The 26,513-nt window shown below is 28.9% G+C and overlaps 1 protein-coding gene across 6 annotated transcripts in view; it reads left to right on the forward strand.

Annotated features, from left to right (window-relative positions):
• The window catches only part of LOC129981013 (ceramide phosphoethanolamine synthase-like), a 130,482-nt gene that overhangs the window by 61,158 nt on the left and 42,811 nt on the right, over positions 1 to 26,513 (forward strand). Inside the window, exon 1 of one of the 6 annotated variants that reach the window (XM_056091603.1) lies at positions 11,004 to 11,214. The exons of the other annotated variants lie outside the window; for them this stretch is intronic. Within the exon in view, the coding sequence (XP_055947578.1) occupies positions 11,143 to 11,214 (72 nt within the window). The 5' untranslated portion in view covers positions 11,004 to 11,142. Of the gene's footprint in view, positions 1 to 11,003; positions 11,215 to 26,513 lie in introns of those variants that run through there. 6 annotated transcript variants of the gene reach the window in all.

A 26,513-nucleotide genomic window follows, 5' to 3' on the forward strand; every position in this document is an offset into this window, starting at 1 on the left:
TTAGAGAAGTCTGAAATGTGAAGACTCGTCAAAATCTCATGTTCAACTTTTTGACGATTACAATATACATTCTTATTGTATACTTTGTATTCGAGAAAATGAAAGACTGAGTCTACTTTCTGAAATCGAATAACGCCAACCGCTCATATGTGGTCTAGACATCTTACGTAAGAATATTTAACATGAAATAAAACTAAATAACACAACTATAAATAAAACGGGTAGACTGCAACTTGCTCAGGAAGATTTATCAACAAATGCATTACCCGTCCATTTTCCGGTTATTGATAAGTCCACGCTTGGATGAACATAAAAAAAAATGAGATGCGCAGCGGTTCACGTGAATTTAAAGGACGTTTTAGGTCTCACGTGAGCGACCGGAAACAGATGGGGTTAGTAGCAAATTTAGAAACAGTCGCGTTTGCATTGACCTCGATTAAATGATGTAATGATGCAATAGTAAATAAATATCGCAATAAACATGACAATAAAATGGTGTTCTAATACAATACTCTTCTGTGATCCTTGGAATTAGGAGTAACAAGTGAAAAAAAACAACCCTGGCTTGTGGTAAAAAAAGGATTTTTATTTAATCTCATGTTTTTATTCGAGCATTTATGGTCCTTTGGGTTAATGAGAGGACGAATGAACAAAAAGTGAAATCTAACGATTTCATGTTTTCATAATGTCAATTTTGAATCAAAAGATTTGCTGTATTATGATATAATTCTATTATTCCAAATTCCAATTACTGCCTTTTATGTGTACAGTTTACTTTATAGTTTCTTAAAATGCCTTTTGTATGTTAATATCCAATGCAAACTATATTAGTAAATAAATAAATAAATAGAAAAGACTAACGAAATTTGTGAGTCCAAATTAGATGTGACATAATTTCTTGTTGGTTGATAATTTTAAGTGACTAAATAATTAAGTTAATATTCAGATGCTGTATCATTCAATATTTTGCATAAAAAATACTATATGATTAAAATGCCTTATTATAAATACAAGCTTACGACATGAGGTCATAAAAAGCTGTAATCTGTAAAATAATATTTTTCTTGAAATTTTATACCGATATCTTTGGTTCCAAATCGGACAATTGTTTCAAAAAAAAATTTGAAATCAAAAATAAGCTTTACAAATTTTTCCAACATGATTCCAGTTGCTTATTTCGCATCATATGGAAGTATATGACAAATAGAAATCAATTAAATGATAATTACTTTCTGCATGCTGTTTCATTTTTTTACATTTGTGATTAAGTAATGATAAGAATTTATTAAAATTTTAAAACTCCCGCTCTTTTTTATTTTATCAACCTACTTTATATTTATTCAAAAATGAAAATGCTACACTTGTCAAAGAAAAAAAGAAGCCTCCCGATTTCCGATAAAAAAATTGCAAGTTCCGTACTCCATTTATCATCAGTGCTGAGCACAGGGATCTTTATTAATGAAATTACATTTTTTATTAAATCAGAAATAGATATTTTTTTTGGTGATTAATCAAAATCTGTGACTGCAGTATGCGCATTTTATTTCATTTTTAAAGAATAAAATAATTTATTATGCTTTTCTTCATCTTTTTTATTTTTAAAGACGTATGTCTCGTATTTTCTTCTTTCTTCTATTCATAAGTAAGATGACATAATCAAATGCTCTTAAATTGTATTTATTTAGAAAAAAAATATTAACTTCTGATGTTGAAAGCTTCTGAAATTGAATTCGCAGGCTTTATTGACAACTTGGAATTAATACACATATTTTTAGCTACTTAATTGAATATTGACAGGCATATTGTAATTAGATTGAGAAATGAGAATTCATTGCTGGTAGATTTTCTATAAATTTTGTGTGTGCTTATTTTGAGATTAGATTGTCACTATTTTAATAAGTTAATAATTAATCTGCTGGTTGCATTTTGAAGTTGAAGAAACAAACAGTTTGTTATGCGTATTGTAGTTATCAATTTCTTATGAAAAATGACTCTTTAAAATTTTATAAATATTATAATGTTTCTAAGTTGACTACTATTTGTATGTACTCCAGCTATGCATAAGCCGGCTGAATTAAATATTTTCATTAAATATTTACAATGCATTATAGATTTCTGATTAAAAATTTACCGAAATTTTAAAATTCTTTGCTGGACGATTTCGGAGCATATGGTTACGTATTTCATTTGAAACCGAAAAAAATTAGCTTTTCAATGATAACAGTTTTATTTTCGTAAACATTTGCCTTAAATTTCATAGACATTTAAAAAATATTTTAAAGTATATTTTATAACGATACTTTTTATTGTTTTAAGAGCTGCATCAAAAATTAAATACATTTTTTTGCTTTATACATTCATGTCCATAGATTAAGGATAATTCAGAGTCACGCGGATATCGAACTCTAAAATACATATATCACCCGTAAAATGATTACACACACCTTCAAAAATCATATGCAAATTGCAGGAAGTCACCAGATGACACCGATAGTACGTCACAATGACGAGAGTGTAAGAGAGTGATGTATAAGGAATACAGGCAAAAGAGTAAAATTTTTCTAAAGCGCTTTATAAGCCATTCAGTGCAATAACCGTATAGTTATGACACAAAGGACGCATTTGGATGATTTTTTTACGTAGTAGAATTGTCGGCCGTCTGGAATGAAGGCGTACTCAGGTGGAAGTATCCGAGGAACTTGGAACCGCTCTTGTCATCTCCAGGCTTTGGCAACGATTCCAAGATGATGGTAATGTGAGTACATGTTACAGCACAGGTCACCCCCGAGTTACAATGCCGAATGAGAACCGGTATTAGGAAGTTACTGCCAAAAGAAACAGATGGAGCACCGCATCGGACCTGTCCCGTCAGCTCTCTTCAGCCACTGGTATGAAGTTTCAAGCCAGACCGTGTACAGACGCTTAGGGCAGATTGGTCTATATGCTAGTAGTAACTAGATGTGTTCCACTTACTGCAACTCATTATTGCCTGCGGTTAGTCTGGAGTAGAGAGCATGCATTGTGGACACCGCAACAGTGGGCTTGTGTGATGTTTTCCAATGAGTCCAGATTTAGCTTGCAGTCTGATTTTCGCCGGACTTTCATATGGAGAGCGCCAGGCACCCATTACCATCAAGAGAACATCATTGAATGACACCGTTACGGTGGTGCAGGATTGCTTGTTTGGGGAGGAATTATTCTGGGTTCCAGGACTGACCTGCCTGTTCATATTGGAACAATGAAAGGTCAAATCTATCGGGATGTCATTCTGGAAGAACATGTACGTTTGTTTCGGGGCGCCATGGGCGCAGAATTCGGGTTCATGGATGACAACGCCCGTCCTCACCGTGCAAACATCGTGAACGAATACCTTCGATCGGAGGATATCACCCGTTGGGATTGGCCAGCATTCTCATCGGACTTGAATCCAGTACAGCATGTGTGGGACATGCTTGGTCGATGAGTTGCACCCCATGAACCACCTCCTAAATGTCAACCGGTACTTCGGAGTTCAGCAATTTTTATTAATGATATCAAACATATAGCATCTTTTTTGCTCTTTACCTTTTGTTAAATAAATAGGCTTTACAAATAAGTCATATTTGTTTTACTTCTGACTCTTTCTTTTCCTGAACTTGCATTATCCTTAATTTTTGGACATGAGTGTAATTGCTATAATTCAGAGAAAATTTTCAGAATAATATAAAAATAGATGAATTAGTCTTGAATCAATTCTTCTTATATGACGATGTTTCAAAATAAAAGTTCGACTATTAGAATTTTTTTTTCTTTATTTCTTTTTAAACCAGCTATTTTTAGAATGCGCATTTTTTGGAGTTGGCACCATATTGCACCAATGCAGTTAATTACTCTTTGGTGAAATAGTATTTTTAAGAGGTGTTTTTTTTTTTTTTTTTTTTGTATAGCATAAAATATCTCTCAAAGTCAAATTGGAATATAATTTACTGAAAGTTCATCAATATAATTTTTCAAAATTTAATATCAAAATAATCAATATAATCTTATATTAGTTTGTTTACTCTTACTTAAATAAAAAAAATTGTGGCTAAGAAAATAATTAAATAAAAGTACTAAACTTGAGAAAATTATAAAGTAAACGTATTTAAACTAAAAGTTTCATGTTTTTGAGAATTTTAAGTCAATATTGAAAATAAAATAGGAATATTCTTAAATATAGTGACTTAAATCGTGACCTTGAATACTAATTTTGAATTCGCTTAAAAATGAAAATTGACTGAACTAAAAAAGAAAACAAATTTAAATTTAAATTGAATTCTATGTAAAATGTAATTAAAAATTAATTTGTTGCAATTGAACTAGTCGGCAGCAAAGAGAAAAATATTTTTATAATTAAATTACTCGTTCCATGTAAAAAGTCCACATTTTTTAACACATAGTGTAGGTGACTTTATTCGATATGACAACATATCCATTCAACAATACGTGGACATAAATGATGAATAGATTTTTTTTTCCTTTTAAAAATATTTATATCTAAAATATTAGTTATATTTGATAAAATAAATACCATAAATATTCTTTATTTTATCAAAATTTATTATTTGAGACTTGATGAATAAAATTTTTATCAATTTTTTTAATAAAAAAATATTTATGAAATGCTATAGTGATAGGAAAAAAGCCTTGAAAAATAAGTTTGATTTTTATATTATAAAAATTCAAAACTTTTATGACAAAAAAGAAAAATTAAAATAATTTAGAAGTTTTCATTGAAAAAAAAAAAGAAAGACCTCTGAAAACTTAGAAACCTAAAGGCATAGTTTTATTTTTCAAAACACTATTTTGAAAATTAAAAGTAAATCTTTAGATTTGCTAATTAAAAACTATAAGCGTTAAAACTTAATGATCTTTTAGATTCACTGATGACGAGATTTCAGTAAGTTTTAGTACGCTAAAAAGAATGAGAACAAGTATCAAAAGTTCTGAGTTTACATTTTTTATAAAAAAAAAAGAATTAAATATTTACAACGTCATTTAATTTTCATATATTTAAATATCTTAAAAGCTTTTGCGGAAGATACTTCTAAAATGGGACCAAGTCGTATCTTTATTACAGTCGTCTTTATTATAGTCGTATCTTACAAAGTAGCAGAATAATTTTCTGCACTTGAATAAATTTTGCATGAGAGAAAAAAAATATGTAGGTCAAAGTGATGCGATCTGAATTCAGTAACGCTTTTCTAATACAAAGACTTAAATAGAATTTTCTTTTATTTCCTCTTACTGAACATTTTCGATTTCCTCAGAAACTTTACTCTACTGAATGTAATTTATTGTTCTTATCGTACTTTCGCATCATGTTTCTCACAGTGGAGCAATGGGTAACAACAGAAACAGGCTTGGATGGAATTTCCAGTTGACGATTAAAAAAAAAAAGAACTGACAAAGTTTCTGCAGCCAATTGAAATGCAATGCAGTAAGCTGCACAATAAGTATTCAAACCTATTGAAGTTTCATTAGCTTTTTTTTCATCAGAAGTTTTTATCTTAATAAGGTTTTCCTTTTAAATAATTAAATGTTTTTCTCATCTGCTGTAGATAATTTTAAAGGTGCAATATTTTAAAAGTATAATTTAATTTTTTTAATATGACAAAATTGAAACTGACAGGAATAAAGCTTATGTAATTGTATGCCAACATGAATTCTTCACATGACATCAGTGTTTGCGCCTTTAAAACTTGAATGTGCATATCACTGTCTCATCTGCTGCATAATTAAATGTCTTTCTCATCTGCTGCCGTTAATATTTAAGATGAATTATTTTAAAAGCATAATTCAATTTTTTTTAAAATGATAAAAAGTGAAACTAACAAAAATAAAATTTAGATAATTGTATGCCAGCATGAATTCATCACATGACATAAAGGGATACGCCTTTAAGCCTGGAATGTACACATCACTGTTTCATCTACTGTATAATTAAATGTCTTTCCTATCTGCTGTCGTTAATATTTAAGATTAAATATTTTAAAAGCATAATATAATTTTTTTAAAGTGAAAAAATTGAAACCGACAGATTTAAAGTTTAGGTAATTGTTTGTCAACATGAATTCATCACGTTACATCAGGGTATGCGCGTTTAACCTTGGAGTGTGTACATCACATCTGTGATCCTTTAATGCAAAAATGGAGTCGATTTGACTCTTGCTATTAGTTTAGATCATTGTGAAGATATTGGCTTATTTTATAAGCAAAAATGCTCATTTTTATATAATAAATGGTCTACTGTATAAATTTATTTAAAAAAAACTATTTGTATAAATAATTAACAAAGTGCCACATGAAATGAACTTTAATGACAGATGTAAACTTTGTTTTAGTGTGGTTCAATTTAGTTTTTGTGTAATGTAATTTTTCCAAGTGTTTTAAAAGCGTCATGCTGAAATGGAAAGAGCAGGTCCTACAAGAAGAGTGTTTTTTCTTAAACTGTCTTAAAGGCAGCGAAAGATTTTTTTTTCATTACCTGTAGCAGTGGAGTATCTTTTGGAATGAAAGAGATGGGAAATTGTCGACTTTATATTTCCACATTTCTTTCCAAGTTTAATTTAGGCATGATAATCTTGTCATGCGTATCAATCTGAGAATTTAAAAAAATCGAATAATTAAAAATTAAATATAATTCATGTTCTGAATAGAGTTCAGAGAGATAAAATCTTGTCTGTGAAACTTATCATCTATCTAGTAGTATAAGAAATAATCAGGAATAGCAGCTTTTCACAGTTCTCTAATTGGGAACTAATCTGAATATAACTAAACAGAAGTGGTTAAAGATTACAAAATTCCTATATTCTGTTTTAATATTATTTTTAGCTAATTCTACTGTTTCTGTTACTACTCTTTTTTATTTTCTCGAAGGCGAAGTGCACAAGGAGAAAGTATTGTGATGATAAAAAAAATCGACCTCGAGTTATATTCAAGATTTCGACTTTTTGCATCCATGAATTTATACGTTTCTTCCCGACCCCCCCCCCCCCGCAAAAAAATGAAATTATGTCCCCCTGTCGCCCTATCTGCCTTTGAATATGATAGCTCGAAAATTCTTAAAGCTATTAGATGTCATTTAGTATGTGATCCATACAATAAATTTAATTTCTATCAAATTTTGAATGAAATCATTGCACTATAAGTTTGTTGTCCATGGCCGGTGAATACAATAACTATTAAACATCAAGAACTTGATAAATCAAATTTTGTATACAATTTTAGTAACTAAACTGTAGACCTGCATCATATTTTAGAACCAAACACATAAGTGTGCTGACCGGCTGTAGATCTATACATTCTCATATATGTAAACGCAATAACTCATTAATAATAATCAGGAACTTAGATAAATGAAATTGAATATATGAAGTTAAAATAATAAATAATAAATAAATAATAATAATAATAAATAATAAATAATAAAATAATAAATAAATAATAAATAATAAAATAATAATAAATAATAAAATAATAATAAATAATAAAATAATAATAAATAATAAAATAATAATAAATAATAAAATAATCTGAGCTCTCATGGCGTTTACAGCGTGCCATGTGGTAGAGAAATTTTTGTATTGTGGGGTGGGAGACCATCCTAACTGGTTTTTGTATACTGTGCTTTAAACTGTTAATTAAATCAAACAAAATTAAAACTTAGCCCCCCTCTCTCCTACTCCCTCAGATTTTCACATGGGCTACTCTGATGTGTCATGGTTTGAAGATGTTGCAATTCTACACTCGTTGCTAGCTTGCTGATTTACATACTTTGAAGGCCTAGTCAGTGCACATTGCGAGACCCCTCTTTAAATAAACGTTTTGATTTAGTTTCACATTTCAATAAATGTTAATGATCTATTTCAGAAAAATCCTTTTTTATTTTTTTTATTTTATCAACTTTGTAAAAATACATTCGTTTTATTTTATCCATTAGGCCTTCGGACTGCCCGGCATCGATGCTTAATCGTAATATTATTGAAGTTGAGGCTCGATGTTTATAAATATTCTGATAATTAAGTGAACATATGAGATATGTAGGCACTTGACCAATTATACTTGATAAATTATTAATATTATACTAATATTTTATCATTCATAGAATTTCTAATTTTTACAGACTTATATAATAAGTAACTAGGAAAATGTAGTATTTAATAGTCTAAAAATAAAATGAAGTCCTTGTCGGAAATCCACCACTGTTTTTTACCGTTGTGTTGTAAACGCAAACGATAGGCTACGGAAAAAATCGTCATGAAGGCGCATGATAAGAAACATCTGCGCTATCAGACATCAAAACAGCCGAATAGAAAAGCAAAATGATATCCTTTTTAAATGATAAAAGAAATACATGTGATGAAATTAAATAAATGTTATTGAAAATAATGAGAAAAATAACCTTATATATCTACCCCTTTTTGATTCCGATATTCAAATGGAGTCAAAAGCTGCGTTGTATTTCTTCATATTCGCGCACAGAAAAGTCCTTTATCGTTTTCGGGATGTTGTTTGACAGCTGTTCATTTTTGATTAAGCATTTGATATTTTGATTTCTTTCTTTGCTTTGAATGACATTTGATTATTTCTGTATCGTTTTCTAGAAAGTACCTTTGTTTGGATTCAGATTAGAACTCTCGAGTTCTTTAAAGCTTCCTTGTGCATTTCGATATTTCAAATAATTTATCAAGAATGTATTTGACAACTATTTAAAGACTCGAAAAATGAAGTGAATTCACATATACGTTATACAAATTAATTTTTAATTTGATTTAATTTTAAAATGATTCAAATTAATTCTAAAATTAATTTGAGTTATAGAATTTAAATTCTAAATTAATTTTGGAATTTAATTTTAGATTTATTTTTGATTTAATTTTAGAATTTATTGTGCAACTTTCACAGAATTAATTATTTGAAAAGATTCTCCGAAAAACATTATGTGACCTAAGACAGCATAAGACATATTAAATAACATCCAATTTAAATTTGTGATATGGCTGTGATTTCATGTAATAATTAAATTTTTCTTAATTATTTGTTAATTGATCTCATCCTTCAATGTAAAATAAATTAAACATATATCGAACTCAAATATACATGTATATCGAATACGTCATTGGTGCTTTCAGTGACGTAAGTAGTTAGTTATTAAGCAAATTTGAGTTTTGTAGAGTAAACTTGTTAGCTTCGATTTCATTGAAATGTTTCATTACTGCTAATAATGTAAATATCATTTTTTAGAATTTTTATAATACTAATACATCATTAAAAGGTTTATTATTGCTTAAAACTGCGCAGTTCTTGTTTTAAGGTAATAATGGCATTTATTTATATTTTAATGCTGCATAATTGTTCCCGAATGATGAAAGCTAGGATTGCTCAAGTAATGTTGAATGCGGCATTGTAAAGCGAATTGACCATGCATTGTTATCGAGCACTGATCACAGCGCTCCTAAAGGAAAATTTTGGAAATTGAAAATGTGTTTTTTAAAGTAAGTAATTTCATGCAGTGAAAAATCTTGTTGTCAAAAATGTAGAGATGAAAGATTAAATATAAAGTAGCTCTCTACAATATATATATACAGTTTTTAAATTTTATTAAGAGAAGTGAAATATAAGCTGTGAAATATTAGCTACTGTAAGCGATCATATTAATTATTCCCATGATGAAAATGAAGAAAATAGACATATTTTGACAAAAATAAGTTAATAAAAAGTAACATTTTGGTGACAAATTTACAGCAACAAAATATTATGAAAAGGTTTTTAGAAGTTATTATCGATTTTGTTTCCTATTCCCATATATTACATATGTTCTTGTTATACAAATGAACGCATATTTTTCACAAATAGGTATAACTATTTCAGTTTAGAATTTTTAATTAATATTAAATCTGCAATAAGTTCAAATTTAAATAAATATTTGTTCAATGCATGATTAAAAAGAATTTCAGAAAAATGCGCTTGTTGTACAAACTTGCTGCATCATGTGATTAAAATTCAGGGAATCTGAAGTTTTTTAAACCTTTTGAGAAAAACAAAGCATTAATTATTACTTTTTTTAACGTAATTTTAGATTTAATAATACAGGGTGACCATAAAATAACTTTCCCTGTTAGGCGGTATCTACAGTTAAAACAAATGAACTAAATGAAAAAAATTCATATACAGACTGTTGGAGGCATGGGAAGATGAATTCCGCAGAAAAAATATTATTAACCAAAGTTGCCGATAGGGGAAATACTAAATACTGGCGCTGTGGAAGTACAATTATGAATGAATTCATGAAATTCACAGAAAATAATCATTTATTCATCAACATTAGTGTCCCCTGGACACCGTGCAACATTTTCAATATGCTGATTGTCTTTGTGTACTGAATATTGCATACGGTGTATGACGTTCTCCACTGCTGTAAACTGTCAGCTTCTATGGTCATAACAGCCTGTCTTATGTTGTACATAAGATATACAAGTTTGTTTAAAAACAGTCACGGCATTACACTAGCTAGTATAGAACAATTTATCTTCACATGCCTTCTACAGTTTGTATATGGAATACGGTTTCATTTCAGTCATTCGTTTTAGCTGTAGATACCGCCAAACATGGAAATTTATTTTATGGTCACCCTGTATTTAGCAACAGTAAAAATAAACTTGAATATAGGAATTAAAATGAAACAAAAACTTGTTTCTAAGGAAAATTAAGTATTTCTAAAATCATTATGTAGGAATTAAAATATAGGGCTTGAAAGCGTACTAGTATACTGGATGTTTTAAAATTAGAAACAAACTGAAATTCACATATTATCTTTTGGATCCCAAATCTAGTTTCGATGTCTCATCCTATTATATCGTTCCCTACTCTTACCTGAAGCACTTAAACGAAAGAATGATTCAAGTATTTTCATCTTTTTTTCCAATTGTGAGATAATATCGTATGATACCAACAACGCATTTTGTTATCAGCAATCCGCCCGTTCAGTTGTTTGCCGGTCCATATGTGTGTGAGGCAGGTCGAATAGCGGTATCAGCGAGAAATGTATTAGATTTTCTACTGAGTCGTATGTGAACTGATCCAAATGGTGCTCATGTAACTGAACTCACCATAAGTACATTCATGTTCGTATTTTCTTATATTTCACGCGTTAGGAGGGAACTACGCACAGCATGTGGTTGCTTCCCGTCTGTGGTAAGTTGGATGCTTTCTTATTAACTTTTTCAGGATCACTGTTGTTTTGCGGTGTGGAGTTTTTTTGTAGCATTCACAGAATATAATTTGTTGTGGATCTGCAGACCACAACAAATTACATCACCCACAGACATCTCAGTTTTGGTAAAAGTTCTCAGTTTTGTTGATGCATGGAATATATATGATAAATATATTGTATGAAATACCTGAGTGATATATAGAATAGAAGAATCGTTTGGAAATTATATATTCTATGAATTAGATTTGTACTGAAACTGAAAACTTTTCAAAACTTTCAACTTTCAAAACTTTTCAACTTTTTGAAGACGTTATTATTTTATTGACATATTAATTATATATTATACTTATCGTATCGGATACCAGAATCACATGAAATTTATACAGATTTGTAAATCTTTGGTTCAGATTTATTCTAAATCCAAAATATCTCTACTTTTAAAAAAATCCAAATGATATCTCATTTTGTCTCCAATTTTTTACTGCAATTTATTGAAAGATTTTAGGCACTATATTTTTGTTTCTATGTTTCTTCTTGTCTGATCCGAATTTTTAAAAACTGTTTTTTCACATTAAATTAACTCTACCTATTTACGAAGTAGCTAAATGTGCATAGAATACTTCAGTTTCCATAAAAAATTCATTTATATTGAATACTGGCGTTACAAAAGTTCTGCATCCAAAAAATATATAAACTTTTAGATAAATATACATGATTTTAGTAATAAAAATCCATGCCAGCGATATCTAAACATACAGCATCTTGTGAAATGTATTATTTGGATTTTTGAAAGCGACTGAATTTTTTTTAATATTCAAATATATTAACAATACATCTTACTATTTCTTAGCAAATATTTTATCTATATATGCATATTACTCACGGATTTTTTTTTTTTTTGCGATTTAAAAACTAAATCTGAATCGAGCTCTGTTGTTTTATAAGTAACATTTTATTTAATAAATAAAGAAATAATATTTATTATTTAACATATATGAAACAATGATTTTTCAAGTATTTATTTGCTATTTTGATTGATTTTTTTTTATTTACTCGCAAAGAAAGAATCAGCCGATTGCTAAATTATATGTGACAATTTAAAGTTTGGCTGCTGAAGCATGTGTTTATAAGATTTTAGAAATGCGTTTATAAGATTTTATTATAAAACAAAATGAATGAATCTCAGTATATGAATGCACCGAAAATTAATATCAATCTTATATTAATTGATTTTATATATAAAACAATTGAAGTCAAGAAATGTTGATGGTAATGAATGTATTCTTCAGTTAATATGTAGTGACATAAAAAATTAGTAGAATGATTTGAAATTATCTTATTTTCCTAATACAAATGGGTGCATTACAGGGAACAATGGCAATTTTTTCACTAAGAAGAATAGGCGGATGCCTAGTGTCTCTGGGCTAATGAAGGCCTATACAGATTGATTAAAATTAATGTTAAATAAATAAATTTGAAGATATTAATTCTGTGAATATAAAATATCAGGATAATATTTACACTGTCATGTATAATTGAGCAGGTTCTTTATATATTTCATTAAGTTTATTCCAAGATTACAGTACAGTAGACTCCCGATTATCCGCGGGCGGGTTATCCGCGCCTGCCGCACTAAGTTTTTTTGCTTCCAAGCAAAGAGAAAATGCTTCCAAAGCAAGAAGCAAACACAAATGACTGATTTCTTCAAAAAGGTGTAGTTTTATAGTCATGCTTTTGTAATTACATTACAGTATTAAAAAAGTACATATGTATTAATTTTTCTGTGTATCCTTGACGCCTCTCGTATATACAAAGCACTTTTCTGTTTTCATTAACAAAATGCATTTTAGGTTAGTTTTGAGTGATATACTAAAATATTAAGCGTTAGTTAAGCATTTCCTGCTGTTTATTTTACGTTTGAATGTACATAAAACGATTTTTCAAAGTTGGAATGACTGTTTTCTCTTTTGCTATACCCGTTTTTAGCTTTTTTCGGATTATCCGCGATTTTTGTTATCCGTGGCGGCCGCGCCACCCAATTCCGCGGATAATCGGGAGTGTACTGTATTTATTTTTTAAAAAAACTAGCGTCTATTTAAATAAAAATGTATGTAAACATGGCTGCAGTGCATACACAATTCTTAATTAATTAATTAATTAATAAAACATATACACTTTCATAAATTTATTAAAATAAAAAAATGAACTTAATATAAATTTTTAGCTTTTTGATTAAAATAAAATGCATAGTTAAATTGATCAGTTTATTAGAAATGAGCACCATAATAATCTCTGCCTAGGGCCATAAAATGCCGAAATGTGTCACTGACGTTGAATGTTAAGACAAATAATGGAAATTGAAATGAGGTGTCCATTAGCTTTGATTAATGGGCACAATATAATTTTATCTAAATATTAAACGTTTCAGAGATATAAATATCTCTAAAGAAGCACAAAATTTTATGCAAATGCCGAAAAATGACATGGCATTTCACGAACATTAGAAATTTGATACCGTAATTGTGCGTAATTGTGTAAAGAGGTTAATGAACCAAGGTAAAAGTACAATTGTAATCGTACATTAAAGATATTGGAGATCTGAATAAGTAATTAGATCTACAAACCTTTGCTGTACTCCATTCAAAGAGGTATTTGGAGATGAATCTCGAGTATTATAGTGAAAGAGTTTTGAAATTCAGTTATCTATGTTTGATTCGACTTCTTAGCCAATTAACTGTTTCAACCTCTTCTGAAAATGCGTATCTAAATTGTGCCGCAAAAAGTTAGCGATGACGAGTACACTCGTCAAACACATAGTATGCATAATACGAAATTACTTATTTTTGTTGTTTCTTATGGCACTTGGCATAGACAAGTCCGCTGACGATGGCAGCGATTTTAAGCCGAGGGAGCGTCTCTTATTTTCAGTAGCGCCATCTAGCACGTCTTAGCTACTCATGCATCACATTAGCGTGCACAACCCCATTTTACAGGGAGAGGGGCACATTCACGCACTTAACAAATAGAATACAAATGAAAAACAACCATGCTCGAACACGGCACGCCCAGATCACTGGAGAGATGCGCTACCCCTATGCCATATTTCTATAATCATTCTCATTTATTTACATAAACTAACATACATAACATAATACTCTCCTTGTAAAAATACAAAATGACAAAGTATGCCAGCCATTTCAGTTTTCTGGAGTAGGTCGCAACATTACAGTCCGATATTTTTGTAAACGAATCTCCGATCTGATAATAGAATATATACAAAAATATATAGGGAAATGCATTGGTAGGTAATCCTCAGCTCATTATAAATTCCGCACATGAGCAAAAAAAAAAAAAAAAAAAAGCCGCCTTTTGAAAACATACAAAATAGGATACAAAAGGATTCTCATTGCGGTATTTATTACCAGGCGCGCCACTTATTGAATAGTCTAAAACAATTTATGGATACCTAATTCATTCTGGGATGACTAATACAATGCAGCGATACATTTAAGAAAAATGATTCACGTTATATGCGGTATTTTTTTGATAATAATTATTAATAATCTTTTATTTGTTTCTTTGATTTTGGCTTGGCCTCAACATATTTTTAACACCTTGAAATTTACGAATATGTTTGCGTTTTTACTAAAATTGTAATTCAAACTGCAAATGGTCACTACTTATTACTCCTAATAAATAAACTCGTATTAACGAAAAATGTTTTTCCCATGACGAATACACTCGTCAAAAACAATTAACTGGTTAAGAGTAATAGAAAATGCACTTCATTTTTGATAATATAATTGAAGAGTGAAAGTGGAAAAAGTATTTTAATTCCAAATTGCTAATTTTATAAGAGAGTGAAAAACCAGTTTCAGACCAATTTGGACACATACTGTTTTTTTCCAAGTGAATGATATTTCTTTCATTCTCTTTGTGCTTACCATAATGGCGCTTATTATGTTGCTCAAGTAGGGCCGGATTTAGTCTTTTAGGGGGTCCTTAGGCAATGCAAGTCTCGTGACTACTTTTCCCCCCTAACCAAATTTCAGAATTGTTTTAAAAATGTTACTTTATTCTCTGTACGCAACTTGAAGTTGCAAGTTTTGACAAAATAAAATAGCAAATCGTTAAATTACCGATTACTTTTAGGAGCATGTAGCGTATAAGAATTGTAAAATTAAAACTTAAAAGTAATTTTATTCAGAATAGTAAATAAATAAAGAGATAGACTCCGAAATTTAAACATTATTTGTTGTTTGTTTCTTATGGCACTTGCCACTGACAAGCCCGCTGTTACGAAGACAGCGATTTAAGCCTGAGGGGGACGTCTCTTATTTCTTATAGCAGCGCCAACTAGGGCCAAGAGTACGACTTTGCTACTCACGCATCACTTATTCGCTTGCACAACCCCTTTTTACAGGAGGGCACATTCACACATCTCACAGATAGAACAACAGAAGAACAACCATGCCCAAACCGGGACTCGAACCCGGGACGCCCAGATCACGGGAAAGACGCGCTACCCCTATGCCAGGACGCCGGCAAACATTATTTGATTTTAGTTTGAATGCGTTCGAGTGCAGGGCCTTTATAAATTCCATACAAGTATCAATTAAAATTCGCCTAAAACACCACAAATATATCTTTAGATATCTTGACCCCTATTTGGTTGCCTATTTAATAATATATGGCTCTGCATTTAAGTCACCTTTCGAAGCACTCATGGCATTGGCGACATATACCGACAGTATTTTTAATTACTGAAATTGTATCTGTTTTCTGTTTGTATGTATGTTCTGTAATCTGTTTATTACGGTTTTCTAGGTTGGAAACACTGATATTTATTATATTTTGACGCGAAAATTTTATATATATATATATATATATATATATATATATATATATATATATATATATATATATATATATATATATATATATATATTGATACATTTACTTCTTGTACAAAAGAGTGTATTAAAGGAATATGAGTTTGATAGAATTTTAAATATTCTTGTTGAAATGCCCAAAGTGATTTGTTGTACTTTACGCTTAATATAAATTCAACACAAATAATCAAAATTGAAATAAGATCGTTCATTGATTTAGCATGGAAAAAGTGTTGCCAAATTCTGATCACATAAAAAATTTTAATCAGTGAATAATATCTGACTTAACATGAAAATAGCAATTTACATTAATGAGAAAGGCTGTTTTATTCGAATACTAAATATTTCAAAGATCTGAATATGTGAATTTTTAAAGAATTTTTCAGAAGTTGATTTTAAACGATTTCTAAACAGACTAAATTGCGATTGGAAAAATTTGAAACTGATCAAGTGCTTTTGATAGGCTTATTTTTATAGTAGCTTATCGTGGTGTGTAGACATAGATTGCATTTTCTATTTAAAGTGAATTCTGTAATATTTTATTTAATTTTCTCTTTAATTTAACCCTTTAAAGGGCCATTTTTTTCTAGTCATATTATGTTAAAATATTTTTAGGCTTGAAATTAGAATAAGAAAAAGGATTCATTTACCTTATTAGCTAAATTTAATTCGATTAATTAATTAATTTGGTTAATTAATAATTAAGTATCAAATAAAGACACATCATTTTGTGTAAAATAAAGAACCAAAGCATCTAAGTTTCTGTCTTTCTAAAACAAATTGTCAGAACTTATGCCAACCTACATAAATTCATACAAAGATTGATAAATTTGGCGGGAAGCATACTTCCCACATCCCTAGAAAGGGTTAAATGAAGAAATCATAAGAATAAAATGTTTCGTGTGTCTGATTGCCGTCGATTTTATAAGTAAAGCTATCTGTTTTTATTTGAAAACTGAAGAAATTACTGAAATTTTGTGTCTTCATCATTTTATGCTCTTTTAAGATGATATTTTATTCTTTATATTCAAATAATTACCTATTTGATAATAGCAGTTTGATTCCATAAATTTTTATTCTGTAAATTTAATAACATTTAAATTTTAATTTAACCTGCAATTAGCAACCATATTTTTATTTTTAAGACGAAATTCGCTATTTTGGTCCGTAAAATCAATTTGCCGCATGCTTTTGCCAAATCTTAAGATTAAGAATAAAACAAATTGACTTAATATTAACTCCAAAGTTACATTTTCCTTTCCACTTTTATTTCATACTAAATATGCAATCGCGATGATTTGTAAAAGATTAAATCCATTAAATTCACATTTTTATTGTATTATTAAATAATGAAATGAAATTTTAAAAAATTGCATTTCATAATAATATTTAATAGCCAGTAAAATTAATAATCCAAGCTAGAAAGTTAAAGCAGCTAGTTTATGCATAAATATACATCTAAACAATTAGTTTATCTTTTATGATTTTTCCTAAATTTATTATTTCGCTTTGGATAAAACATCACTCATAAATTGCTGCACACATCAAAAATTACAAAGAACGTGGTGATGCAATATTTTTTTCTACGAAAAACAAGTAAAAATAGCTTTCACTTGCAGAAGAGAAATCGTGAAATCTGTTTGAATACTAAATAATTCTTCCCGCATGACTTGCAACTCTACTGCAGCTGTTATTATTATTTTTTTTTATTACAGACATGACGTGGTACGTCATTGTATTAAACTGAATGAGTTTTCGACTTTTTATAGTGCGGTGATTTAAAGCTTTGAAACTTCCAGGCAGTGTGTAATAAAGTAGAGGAAGTCTATAAGTATTTACTTTAACCCTCTCATACACTCGGAGACTTCCAGGAATAAAATTTATTATATGAGTATTAGTTTTCCTGAAGCTTCCATAAAAATTGACAGAAAAGGGTTTATCTTGATTTTTTGAAACCACTATTGGTTATTATTTGCTGGTTATGGTCATAACTCTAAGTATCGTGCACTCTAATATCTAGAATTTCTAATTTTGTCTTAATAAATACCATAGTGTCATGAATTTAAAATTTTTGGATTTGTGTTAAAAAATTCTATGAAGTCATGAATCCAGAATTTTTGGATTTTTGAATAATAACCATGGTTTAGTGAATAGGAAAATTTTGAATTTATGAATCCCTATTGATTTTTACTGTCTTTATGATTTTGAAATTTTATTTGTAATTCATATGCCATTCAGAGGGGAATTGTTTAATTTTTCTTTCCTTTTTTGAGACAAATAATCAGACTTTTTTCTTTTGAAACCACCTTTTTAAGAACTTTCCTAAGTAAGGCAGTAGTTTTTTGATGATTTATTTAAAAAAATGTGTTTTTAATAACTAATGACGATCAGATGGCAGTACCAGTTAAAATTTTTTTCATCTAACGAATTTTTTAAAAGGATTTGGAACGGAAATTTTTGGATTCGCAGAAGTAAATTCAAAATGTTATGCACCCAAAGATTTAGATTTGCAATTTAGATTCTTTTTTTCTTTGAAATTTTGTCTGTAACAAATATGCCATTTAGTGATTAATTGGTGATAATGTGATAATGTAAAGAACGCCCTTGAATTTATGTTAGTCTAAAGATTTGGTTATTGTGAAATGCTTTTCTTTTCATTGCCATTAATTAAATAAATATTTTAGCTAAGTTCGGTAATTTAGGATAATCTTCCCGAGTTTTTAATAATAAACATTTTAGCGATAATTTATTGAATTCCTAATGTTTTTAATTTATATATATAATCTAATATTCGAAAAGTTAAGCGAAAAATCATAATTTTTTACAAAATTTCCTACTAATCATAAGAAATTTTTAGTTGTTTATAAAAAATAAATAAATAAATACAACATTTTACGAATTTTATCTAGTTCGCTGAAAAAGTAAAATTTAGCAATTATTTTAAAAGAATCTAGAAATCATAAATAATTTTATAAGTTATTTAGTGAAGCAAATTAGATTTTAATAAATTATTAATGTTATTCTTTTAGTTTTGCCAATGAAATCGTTCGGGAAGCATTGTGTATTAAAAATGTATATACACCTATAAAACCAAATAGTCATTACATTTTTATAAAATATTATTAAATAAAGTAAGTAAACTTATTTTATTGCGTTAAAATCTCTTCTTTAAATTGACGTCGAATAATTGTTACTAACCTGTTATATAATTGCATTTACACGTGCGACGTTTAAAGATAACAGAAGTTTCTTATTAGGACCCAAGTTATCAGCTTTTTAATTTTTTAACATTTGAAAACAAGATTGGGCATTTTTTTATCAAATAATGAAACTTTAATCATATAACGAACAATAAGAATTTTATCGTTATTTTAATGTTTCCATGAAGTTTTATCTCTTTATTTTTGTTATTATTGTTAAAAATAATCAAGATGCAACCCGTTATTAGTACGTCTTATCTACACTAAGTGCTAAATGAAGTTGGAACAAAACTAAACTGATATGCCGTCTCCTAAATTCAGCTACCTAAACTGTTTGGATTTTCTGAGTTCTCTGTGTGGTTATCTTAATGAAATTGTTAATATTTGAGTTTTTTTTTTTTTTTTGCAAAATTTCTTGATTCTCAGTTCTATATTTCAAATTTAACAAAGAAATACGTGGAGACAAAAATTACCTAGAATAACAAGACATACATCTCGTACTATGAATAATATCACGAAGTTTGAATTAAAAATTGACTTTTTTGCTTCCTCTTTAATGCTTGTTTTACTACACGGAATAATTGGTGTTTTATATCCTATTTGCCAATTTGAAATATAATTCGATTTTTACATTACAAAGCTGCATCATTTCGAAAGAATAAAGAAAAAAGAAGAAGGAATAAAGATAACTTAAACTGATAAAATATTCTGATAATTTTTATTATTACGAGCGCATTCGGCGCTGAAATAATAATGGTCACGTAAAAGATCTAGAATTTCTCAATAAGGAATTTTATTATGTTTAAAATAAAGTAAAAATAAAGGTAATTTTAAAGAAAACAATACTGAAAAATAAATTTATGTCGTTTCCAATGATAACAAAGTTGTCTGTAGAATAAAATTACTTAGTATATCATTAAGCCCAGTGAAATAATTCTAAATCGAATTTTAATATAATTTTAAGGATTTGATGTACTTAACAGAAATGCTTATCACCAGTGATTCGTATTTTGGGAAATGAATCTCTTTATTTAATATAAAGAATATGTTGGATATAGATGAATTCTATAAAACTTTTATGAGTTCTAAAAAGTATAGAATAACATAAATACATCATTTACTTCAAGCTCGAAACCTCGTTTCATGAAAGATATTTCATGTAAGCGATCTTAATCGCTTTAGGTGCGCTTTAAATACATAAAATAATTTGCTTTATTAAGGTGTGGGTATTTTGTCGAAGAGTTTATTTATTGTCTTCATCATCTGATATCTAAAATTAGCAGCATGCTGTTTCAAATGTGGACATTAATTTGATTAAATTAAATTACATTTCTTTGCCCTCTTATAAACGCGTGCAACACAGCTTAGCATGCTATGAGTTTATTGACGCAAAATTGTTGAACATTTACTAACCAGCGGAAGTGGATTCGCGGAATCTTTCTCTCGTACTCTCTAATAAAGGTGTTATCCCAGAAAACGCCCTGCATGGTGTAGGTATACAATAGTTACGATTTATTAACCTTTGGTGTGAATTTAGCATTCTTATTACATCTGTCATGCCATCGTTGGCGATTGGTCTATAAATAAATTATCGTTGCTTTTCTTGATTTAATTTATTTGATAGTGGTCTGGGTGAAATGACTTGCAGACACATGTGGTCTTTTATGTAGTTTATTGGTAACATCAACAACAAAAGGCACATGAGGCCATAGTGTAGTAAACCCTAGAGAACTACACATACAATTTCTCGGGAGAGAGAGAGCCGAGATCATACTCCCCCTAGTACAGGAGTCAAGTTCCCTTCTACTGGGAAAAAAATATACTAAACAACAACAGGGAGACCACGTGATACATGATTGGCAGCTAGCTCCGCCCAGGAAGATCACGTGGTTAACTGAATTCTTAACAGTTAGCTGTCAATTATCTATCACATGGTCTCCCTGTTGTTGTTCAGTGTATTTTTTTCCCAGTAGAAGGGAACTTGACTCCTGTACTAGGGGGAGTGTGATCTCGGCTCTCTCCCTCCCGAGAAATTTTATGTGTAGTTCCCTAAGCCTACTACACTATGGTCTCATGTGCCTTTTGTTGTTGATGCTACCAATAAACTACATAAAAGACAACATGTGTCTGCAAGTCATTTCACCCAGACCACAATCTTCACTATCAAATAAATTATTGTGTGATCAAGAAATGTAATAATAATTTTTTTATGGTCTCTGGTATGCGGTTAATAGTATCTGAATTTGAAATGTTTTATCGACCGGCTGAAACAAAAAATTAATATAAAACTACATTTGTAGTCATAAATTCCCATACAAATTAAATATATTTAAATCATCGCGTTTACATGTTTCTGAAAATACAGACCGGCAGACAGTGAACACCTTGTTGAATTTAGCTCAACATTTGATGTAAAACAGTCGACCAAACATACTATTCTGACTAGATATTTTGCTCAAAATTTAACAGAAATCTGCAAATTTAGTGAGTATAAAGAGTGTATGCCAAATTTCATCAGTCTAGCTTAAAGCATTTTACAGTTATTTGTGTCACAAAATAGCGGAAATTTTTCCAAAAATGCGTTTTTCGAACTGAGGAAGGTCTAAAACGTGGAGATTCGGTAAAATCTGGAGTTCGAATTTTTATGGCGACTACAATATTTTCTGTATTCTACGTATACGAAAAAGTGAAAGGTTATTTTTTTTTATATTTTTCTTTTACTCATCTTTTGGTAATAAATTAATATTCATAGCTATTTTTTGATTTTGTCCCGTTTAGAAAAAAATATTGTAAACATTTTAAATAGGTATTATGATGCGGTTTAGAGATTGATACTATTGAAATTCAATAAATAATTTCTTGCCAAATTTAAGAAGTTATCTTCAAAAAAAAAATCTCTTACAGTATTTTTAGATGAAGGCTTAATTAAAGCTTAGCTGTAACAACAAGTAACATTTGATATAACTATAACAAGTGAATTTGATTTTCTCCCTTGACTTTGAACTTCTTATCATCTCATATTTCAAAATCTTATAGCCAATTTGTATTAGAATTGAAGAAATAATTTTCTTTTAAACTTTGATTTGTAGTTTTAGTCGATGAAAGAATGCTAATGAAACCGCGAAGCATACACATCAGATGTCTGTACTATACTTTAATAAAAGCCTCAAGTTTTGTCTTTTTTTTTTGGCATCAATATACCAGAAAGTAAGAGAAAATCATAATTGATGCAATTAATAGACTTAAAGATTTATTTTTATGAAGTGTTTACTTTTACGTTTTATTATGAATATTGGGATCAATAAGGTAAATAATATTTGAAGAAAAAGCGAATGTATTAAATATGATTTGTTTTATATATCAGTTGCTTTCCTAATAGAAAATATTTGCGAATCGCTCTCGAAAATTCGTTTGAATCGAATTTATAAACAGTTTAAATGGCATTGACAGTTTAAGTTTTTGAAAATTAGAAATAGCTAATTTTAAATCACGATCTATTTAAACGATAATAATTTTGCCTTACTTTATATTCAAAGATTTGATCACCTTATTTATGAATATTTATTTTAATTTATAATATTAAAATGCAGACGACAATTCTAATTGTAAATTTCCATTACATGGAACTCTACGAATTTATGAATGATTTTTAATAAAAATAATCCATTAAGGCAGATAATTAATTACAAAATATAAATTTATTATATTTCATTAAAAATTTTTTTATTTTCCTAGAGGCTGAGGAATTTATAATTTTAAGGACATTGATAAAAGTAAAAAAGGTAGTTTCGATTGAAAATATTCAAATTATAATATTAAATGGTTAAGTATATAAGATGAGATTTAAATGCATTTTGTAAAATGATCGATGATACTTTTTAAAATTTATGTTCTTTCAGCATACGTTCATAGCATTTTTTTTTTTCAATTTCCAAAACCCATTTTTTTATTGTTAAGACATAAATGCAGTAACCATTTTTTAATGTTTCGTTTACCATATTGTTTGCATGGTTACTTTTATTCTTTCTTGGTCGATATCCTATAATTTGTAAATAGTTTACTTCCATAGATTTATTGGGCGGGTATTATTTTGTTCTTTTTCTGATGCGTCCACCTCCACAGTTGCCATTTTTCATATTTTTTTTCATTGTTTATTATGTGTACTTTTAAAGGGACTTACCAGAAGGGACATAAAGGGACTTATTTGACATACCAGATTCTTGTTAATCTTGAGTGAAATGCTTTAAGATGAATTTTTTTTTTAATCTGTTCTTTGAATTATTAGATTCTTCTGTATTTTCGTAGACAAATTTGTTGAATGAAATTTAGTTTTAATTTGGTTATTTTATTATGTTTATTGTTTGGAACAATACTTCTAGATTCCTATAGCTCTGAAATTTTTGTTTTTCTGGTTGCGCGTAAAATATAATTGATTATTATTTGAGAATACTTATTATCTATTGCTAAAGTTTGGGCATGTTCAATAAATAAATTAAACGCATTTATAATAAAAGAACATTATTCTTCAATTTCGAGAATTAATTTGTTCTTTTCAATACATTTTTTTTAAAAAATTCTCTATATTCTTATTATTTATTCTCGTAGGAAAATTTCCCATGCAGCTTCTTTTATTCCTTGCATGTTGTTTTTATTATTTTTCAATGTATTAACGAATTTTTATGTCTTTTATTCTTTGATACTATTTTAAATATTGCACCTAAGCAATATGAAATTGGAAGAACATTTTTTAAAAAAGGATAAAGAATAATATTTTTATATGCTCTATATTTAGCTGTTTTGATTCATTGCCTTTTTTTGTTTGTACATTATACTATGTTTATATAAACAAATATTGTTTCTTTATTTATAAAGAAATATATATATTCTTTCTCTGCTGTATGTTTACCCGTGTTATTTAATTTTATTCACTTATTAAGTACGGCACATCAAAAAATGCAACTTATTCAATTCATTTGGGAGAATTTGAAAAATTCGTTCTTTAATAAAATTATTTCACATAAAAGACAAATGGTGGAATTATAAGTATTGATTGATTGATAATGTAATAATCCTATTAAAACGCTTAATATAAATAATAGAAATGATAGGTGATGTGTTTCGGAATTGATTGATGAATTTCTAGATGATGAATTCAAGAACGAGAACGAGGTGAATTATTTATGACCGGGTCGTATTAAATGGCTAATCATAAAGTAACAACCCGATAAATTAATGATGAAATAAGAGAAAAAAACTGTAAATTATCCATTGATTCGGTTTAAATATATTGTGTAACGGAACTGAGCGAATACATAATGGAAGAGACAAGCACATTTAATTGAAGACAAGGACAAAATGATCTCTTTCAAAAAGAAATGAAGTATGTATCACAAACGGAGCTGCTGCCACCGTTGTTTCAAGAATAGAACGGAAGGAACTGAGGAAGATGGAAGGTCGACTGCTTTTATCAGTCATCTGATTTGAATAAAGCGATTTGTGGTGTTGCCAAAGTTTTTGAAAAATACTAGATGGTTAAAGAATACTTTTTCAGAGACTATGCAAGAAAAGAAAAAATGATAATGCCTAGAAGATCTCTAAATCTCGGTGGTATCTCTTTTATATTCCATTTTCAGTGAGGAAAGGAATGATGATTCTAAAAATGATGAATTCACATTCCAGTTCAATTCATATCGTCGACTTTTATTAAAAATAGATAATGCTGGACTTTAATTTAAAAAAAGACAATGCTCAAAAGATCTCTAATTTTGGGTGGTATATATTTCATAAAATAGGGAAAGGAAGGACTATTCCAAAAATAAATGTTACTGGTTCATTCACATTCCAATTCCAGCTCACATCGTGAATTTTTATTAAAAATAAATTATGCTAGATTTTTATTAGAAAAAGATAATGCTCGGAAGATCTCTAAATCTCGGTGGTATCTATTTCATAAAATGGGGAAAGGAAAGACGATTCCAAAAAAGAACGATATTGGTTCATTCACATTCCAGGTCCAGTTCATATCGTGGTATTTTATTAAAAATAGATAATGCCGGACTTTAATTTAAAAAAAGATAATGCTCAGAAGATCTCTAATTCTGGGTGGTATTTGTTTCATAAAACGGAGAAAGGAAAGACGATTCCAAAAAAGAACGATATTGGTTCATTCACATTCCAGGTCCAGTTCATATCATGGATTTTTATTAAAAATAAATAATGCTAAATTTTTATTAAAAAAAGATAATTCTCAGAAGATCTCTAAATCTCGGTGGTATCTATTTCATAAAATGGTGAAAGGAAGAACGATTCCAAAAAAGAATGATACTGGTTCAGTAACATTCCAGTTCCAGCTCATAACATGGTCTTTTATTAAAAATGGATAATGCTGGACTTTTATTTAAAAAAATAATGCTCAGAATATTTCTAAATCTCCGTGGTATTCGTTTCATAAAATGGAGAAAGGAAGGACGACTCCAAAAAAGAACGATATTGGTTCATTCACATTGCAATTCCAGTTCACATCGTGGATTTTTATTAAAAATAAATAATGCTGGAATTTAATTAAAAAAAAGATAATGCTCAGAACTCTAAATCTATTTTATAAAATGGGGAAAAGGAGGACGATTCTAAAAATGAATGATACTTGTTCTTTCACTTTCCAGTTCCAGTTCGCCTCGTGGATTTTTATTTAGTCATCAATGCAGTGCAACTATTCAGTTATTGTTGTAATGCATATTAATCATGTAATGCCAGTTGTTGCAGCACGGGGTTTTGTTATGTTTAATGTAAATTAAATTTCTTGGGCGCAATTTGATATTTTTGATTCTCTCTACAACGGAAGAGTTTGTTTAATAAAGTCGAATCCCATGAGATCATATTGCCAATGAAACTGAAGTAGGTGAGTAATCTATTTCAAAATGCATGTTGTCTTTTGCAACATTGTAACTTCACTTTTTCATTTATAATGTAAAATATACGATGAATATAATCTTTTAATTTAGTTTTCAACACTAGAAGAAAACCAAGCAATTACATATTTGACAAAAGAGAGAAAATGGTTTGAATTGCATTGCAATAATAAATTGTATAGTCGAAAAGTGCACAATTTTTTTAAAGACAAAACTCAACAAAAAATCTCATGACATATAAAGTAATATCAATAAAAAGTTAATTTTTAAATTTTAAGAT

The sequence above is a fragment of the Argiope bruennichi genome, chromosome 8 (assembly GCF_947563725.1).
Source record: "Argiope bruennichi chromosome 8, qqArgBrue1.1, whole genome shotgun sequence".
Lineage (NCBI taxonomy): Eukaryota > Metazoa > Arthropoda > Arachnida > Araneae > Araneidae > Argiope > Argiope bruennichi.